This window comes from Arachis ipaensis, chromosome B03 (assembly GCF_000816755.2).
Source record: "Arachis ipaensis cultivar K30076 chromosome B03, Araip1.1, whole genome shotgun sequence".
In the NCBI taxonomy this organism is placed as follows: Eukaryota; Viridiplantae; Streptophyta; class Magnoliopsida; order Fabales; family Fabaceae; genus Arachis; species Arachis ipaensis.
Window position 1 is genome coordinate 115,938,341 of NC_029787.2, and position 6,043 is coordinate 115,944,383.

The 6,043-nt window shown below is 34.9% G+C and overlaps 2 protein-coding genes and 1 non-coding gene across 9 annotated transcripts in view; 1 reads left to right on the forward strand and 2 right to left on the reverse strand.

Moving 5' to 3' along the window:
- LOC107631143 (RNA cytidine acetyltransferase 1) overlaps positions 1–1,120 on the forward strand; it is an 11,196-nt gene extending 10,076 nt beyond the window's left edge. For all 7 annotated transcript variants that reach the window (XM_016334485.2, XM_021119351.1, XM_021119349.1 and 4 more), the window contains 3 exons: positions 18–143; positions 340–405; positions 538–1,120. In XM_016334485.2, the coding sequence (XP_016189971.1) occupies positions 18–143; positions 340–405; positions 538–792 (447 nt within the window). In that variant the 3' untranslated portion in view covers positions 793–1,120. The remainder of the gene's footprint in view (positions 1–17; positions 144–339; positions 406–537) is intronic.
- TRNAG-GCC lies at positions 1,825–1,895 on the reverse strand. The gene has a single exon. It is a non-coding gene; the product is annotated as a tRNA-Gly (tRNA).
- On the reverse strand, positions 2,523–4,627 carry LOC107631142 (putative F-box protein At5g62660). Its single transcript, XM_016334484.2, has 2 exons — positions 3,245–4,627; positions 2,523–3,139 (listed from the first exon to the last, which is right to left on the reverse strand). The coding sequence occupies exons 1-2, from the start codon at positions 4,326–4,328 to the stop codon at positions 3,108–3,110; spliced, it is 1,116 nt and encodes a 371-aa protein (XP_016189970.1). The 5' UTR covers positions 4,329–4,627; the 3' UTR covers positions 2,523–3,107.

Below are 6,043 nucleotides of genomic sequence, written 5' to 3' on the forward strand. Positions count from 1 at the left end.
CCCTTCTCATTTAATAGGAACAAATGAAGTTGGAAAGGCAACAAATATTGTCTTTATTTATAAAGGTTATGAAGAAGTTTTACAAATATTTATACGGTCTTGCATCCAAGGAGATTGAATCAACCTTGCCCCGACTGAAAGAGGTAAGCTTATTGATAATGTTACCTTGTCTATTCCATAGCTTTATTCTTTCAGAAGAATTCTTCACAAATTGGTCAGTGAACTCGTCATATATGTGTGCTGCTGTGTATAAAGTTTCCTAATATTTGGTTCTCCTTTGCATGTCTCACTAATGTGCCTACTTTTTCATATTTACCCTTCATCTGTTTTTGCCCCCAGATTGTTATGGAACCTCATAGTGTCTCTGTGGATGAAGATCTAAATAATGCAGCTAAACAAGTTGAGGTATGCTTGTTTCTCATTTGCTTTATTCTGTTGAATATTCTTGTGTGGATCCCCATACGGCCATAGCTCCTTTCTCCAACCTCTCATTTGAAGTAGCTCTTAACTCTTGCGTGATTATTTATTACTGGATAGGATGACATGAAGTCAAAAACAGAAGCACTTTTTGCTCCTGATATGATCCAACAGTATGCCATTCAAGATGGAGAATCCAGCCTTGAGAATTTGTTACAAAATAATGGTGGAAAGATACCCACTGGCGGACTTGTTAGCGTGAAATCCAGTAAGAGTGTTGTCAAACCCGAAAAAGAGAAGAGAAGCCATAAGACTGACAAAAAGCGGGAAAAAGACAAACACAGCAATAAATCAAGCAAAAGGAAAAGGACTTGACTTTGAGGAGAATCAAAGTTAAACCTGTTAGTTGACTGATCGTTTGGGTTACAGTCAAAAGAGTGTTGTATAATGCAAAGTTGAAGATGCAGGAAAATTTTTGACCTCGCTAGAAGCTATCATATGAATGCATGTACCAGCCCGTTCTCTTGTATAGCTTAGCTACAGAGCATGGCCATAATGTGGACTATGTAGGACAGTAGGAGGCAATTGCCAGTTTTGTAATTTACACATTAAAATTATCACAGGTGATTAAATTGGTCTCACGTTATATTCGAAATTGTGGTGGTCGGAATTTGAAATTCAATTATAAAGGGTATTAGTATATCATCAAAAGGGTACACCATAATGTAGACTCTTGCGAAAAGCACTAGTTGCTGTAGTTTAAAAATTATTCTGTTCTTCCAATTTGCGCGAGTGCCATCTTGAAATTTTATTATTCGCATCTGTAAAATGCGAAATTATATTTATCGAAAACAAAAAGATTTTTTGCGCATGTGTTCCACCAAAAAAATATAAAGTTGCTCTAATTTTTCAAGAACTAGTAACCAGTTGTTTGGATAGGTGGGATATAAGTCATATAACTCTTAGGATGTGTGTGGTTCAAGTATTATTTTATTATAAAGATTCCATTCTTATGGGAATCAAAGATACCCAAGGGAAATGTGGGAATTGAAATGATAGTATTTTGATTCCCTGGAATCAAACTTGCTTAGGAATAGCTTTTCAAACTTTGAACCAAACATAGGAATATATAGGAATATGATATTCCTATCTTACAATTCCTAGGAATTATTTATAATTTCGCCAACCACACACACCCTTAAAGTATGGTGTTACAAACATCAAGTAAAGATCAGGATTAAAGACTTATCTCAACGTCTATTAAAAAAAAAAAGTCTTGTTGTACACCAGTTAGCCTGAAGCCCTGCACAAACAAACAATTTAATGAGATGGAGCGACGCCAATAAAGTGAGTATCGAATAGCGAGAACTCTACGTCTCTGTGTACCTTAATTTTAAAAGAAATTTATGCACCAGCCGGGAATCGAACCCGGGTCTGTACCGTGGCAGGGTACTATTCTACCACTAGACCACTGGTGCCAATTGAATACCAAGTTTCAACGGCTAAATATAGATTCTTTTGCAAGGTTCGCATTCTCCCTTACGTTTTTTCGTTTTTCAGGTTACAAAGGTTCAGCCGTTCAGGAGAGTTTTTATGCTAATTTATGTATGTAACTATTTTCCAAATGTCAATGAATTTATTTACTACATAATTCACTAATCAGAAGATTGAAATTTCGAACATTTTATGTCGCTCCTTATTCCCTGAGAAGAATAACATAAGTGGTACATGCATTCTTGATTCTTCTCCACATAGGTTAACTGGTATATAGGGTAGATGAATTGGCAATAAACAAAGTATAAAAAATACAATTCCCAAAACAATTAATAATGTGAGCAAAGTACAACTACTCTTTAACTCATCACATAATAGAAAAACTTATCTGCATAGTCGGTTGAAATGAGCATCAAATGACTGAATGAGGGCAAGGAACGCCACTCAATCACAGGAAAGAGTTTCACAAAGTCAACAAATAATTAACTATAGAAAAATCTCTTGCTCAATATCCATGAAAATTGAGTTAATTATAGTTGAATATAATACATGGCATATCTCAAAAGTAGTGCTTAACTCAGTATAAAGAACAATGACAAAGATGAGCGCACATAGTTACAGATGAAAACCACATTATTCTTGTTTCCTGAGAGGGAAGAATAAAAGTAGGAGCATCTGAAATATCTTGTGCTTCTTTTTCAATGATGTCTCGGATACACTGGGACTCAAAACAAGTTTGCCCCTCTCAAACAAAAAAAGGAAAAAAAAAAAGTAGAAGAGTTGTTTAGAAGGTTTCAGAAATAAATCATCAATATGTTGAGCACTCTCATAAGTTCAAGGACCAAAATGAATATTCAATCTTCCGTTTCCCAAAAAATGTGTCGTATACCAATAAACTTTTAAACTTTTCAATACATTCCTAAATTCCTTTTTAAAAGGTTCAACAGTCTAAAATGATAGGCAAACAGATTTAATTATATAACAATAAAAACTATCCATGGTCAAACCTGTAAAACAAGGTTACAAAGATTGAAACAAGTAGCTCCGATAGTCTGATGTCTGCCGTGTACCACAATTAAAAAACTAATATCCCATCCAAAATGCACGAGATTGAAATTTCTATTCACCCTAATTGGTATTTTACAGGAGCTAGACAAGTCAAGCCTCTCTTGTGAACGGAAAATGGAGACTACTGTTCAAGCTGAATGTTTGCTACATGCAAGACTTTCTGCATAGTTGAAAGAAACATAATAATTCTCATTTCTGTGAGCTGGTAGATTCTTTAACTCACGACTGTAAGGATTCAAGATGGATAGAGTAGTTTTCACTAGACCAGATTCATCAACATGCTCGAGCAATCGGTGGCAAACAATTTGATCTCTCCAAATACTTATTGGATATACTATCCTTGAAAAGGGCCCTACCCTGTATCGTTTAATCCATCTCTCCCCTTCAGCTGCATATGTATGAGTGTTATCCAATACCCACAAGTCAATCAGAGAAGATTCACCATTTACCATCATAAAATTATGGAAGTTTCCCATCATAAACTGATGAAACATAACAAGTTTGTCATTGTATTCTGCTAGCACAGAGGTAGAGGAGTAAGTAGTGGGCAAAGGGTGTGATTCAGGACCTCTTAACAACCTAAAAATGTCATGTCCAATGTCGAATGAAACCAAACATTCATCAGGATCTTGACTGGACTCGAGCTCGGAGCTCGTGGTGGCCTTCCAAAACATGCCTCCACCGGCGGCAATAGCATTCGATACCAAACATAAATTTTGCAAATTGCTAGCATCAACTTGTCTCCATGACCCACTAGCTAAGGAATACACTTCCACTTGGTTAACATGAATGTCATCAAGAACCACAATTCCATCATTACCCTCATTATCATCATCATCATCAGACTCATAAGACTCACATACACAAATTCTCACTATCTTGTAATCATTGACAAGTGGACTATAGCCAAATCCAAAATAGTAAAGAGTCCTGACATCAGTTAGGGTTCGAGGTACCTGTGTGACTTGTCTTGTTGCTGGATTACAAATGGAAAGAGCGTGATCGGTGTGACGTAAGCACAGCAAGCCATTGCGGGAACCCACAATCTTGGCGCCATTTGAGGCGAAATTGAGAAATTCAAGCTCGTGAACACTGAGGTCAGGTCCAATTAAGCAGAAGGATGTTGGAGTGGAGCACACTGGGGAAGTAGGAGAACGTTGAATTCTCTGAAGAAGAAGAAAACGATTCTGAATTGAGTGGCGAAGGTGCTGTGCCGTGAAATGAGGGGTTCTGAAGAGATTCGCCCAATTCTTTGAGACACACTTGAATCGCATCAAAGATTTCACTGGAAGCCTTTTCAGAATATCTATCATCACATCATCAGGAAAAATCTCACCGTTCTCACCCATTGAAGCCAATCAATCCTTTCTTCTGCGATTCCTTCCACAAACCCTAACTGTTGCTTTAAAGTAAAGTAACTTGCTTTCCTCTTTCCTTTTTCTTCTCTCTCAATAAGAGAGAATACTATTATTAGAAACAGGCTATGCATCCAACCATATTATTGCCATCAAAATTTAATCAAACAGACTCAACAATAACAAAAATTATTACACGCGCGATGCTGTATGTTATTGTGGCTGAGTTTTTTAAATATTGTGAAAAAATGTGTGTTTTTCTTTAATATTTTTCTTTAGGTGAGTTTAACATTGTTATGGGAGAGAAAGAATTTTTTGTCAGAAGATACAAAACGTCTTTTGTACATGATTTAAATTTTTTTAATAAATAAAATCAAAAGGGCACTACCGTTTTGCTAGAAATAAATAATTAAAAAAATAAACATAATTGTTGCCGTTTTGTCTAGAAAGCAAAAAATTTTTAATTTAAAAATAGAAAACGGCGGTGCTGTTTTGTGTTGAAACAAATTTTACTGTTGAAAATGGTCAAAATGGTGGTGACGTTTAGTACAAGTATGAATAAAAAAATTTAAAATTAGCTATATAAGGTATGCTAGTATTATGCGAGAAACACCTTGAATAGAGTGGAAAGTGAACAACACAAAGTTATTTGTCTTTAAATTTTCAGAGAACTTAGAACTCTTTATTCTTTAGCAGTTGAATTTGTTCTTACTTCTTTAGCTGTGAAGTTGTTCTTCATTCTTTAGCAGTTGAAGTTGTTCTGCATTTGTTGAGTGAAATAAGTTGTGGGTAAATGTAATAAGTGTATAAAATGGAGAGTTATGTTAGTTTAAAAATATATTTCAATGGTCAGATTTTGTATGATACACATGAGGGTGTGAGTTTTTTGTATGAGAATCCATGTGTTATTATTGTTTCTCTTTCAATAACATATGAAGGATTTAAGAATGTACTCTGTCAGAGTGTAGGTCAGCAAGGCCGGAAGAGAGTGACCAATATTTTATATAGGTAGCCTGTGTTAGTATTTGGTGGTTTCGTTCAATTTCAAGTAATGCACGTGGCTGACAAAGCTAGTATACAAGGAATGTTTTCGACCTACCATCAAACTAGAGCCCGAGTCTCACTTATCGAGTTATATGTTGAGTTCGAAGAAATTGAAAATATTGATTTTCCGGAACCAATATAGACTGGATGGGTTATAATACCGAAAATGATGAAGAGTTTGAAAGTAATTATGAAGTTGTTGGTCCAACTAAACATGTGGAAGAAGATGATATATCAGTTGAGGGAGATGTAGCAGATGTTGCTAATGCACTAGTGGATCAACATTCATCGGAAAAACTATCGTTTATGCATACTTTGAATCTTGATGCCATATATGTTCCAGAATTTTCTGAATATGTCAATAGAGGTAAAATTTTTTTATTATTATTATTGTTAGAAATATTTGAATTATTATTAGTATTGTTTCGTTGTTATTATTATTATTATTACTAATTATTATTAGTCTTTTTATGAAACGGAGGTTATTATTATTATTATTATTATTATTATTATTATTAGGGATAAGTACGATTTTGGTCCTTAACGTTGAGGGTCAGAATCGAAACCGTCCCTGATGTAGTTTTCGACTTAAAACCGTCCTTAATGTTACATTTCATTTTAAAATCGTCCTTTCTAATAAATTTTTTTAATTTATTCCGAAATTA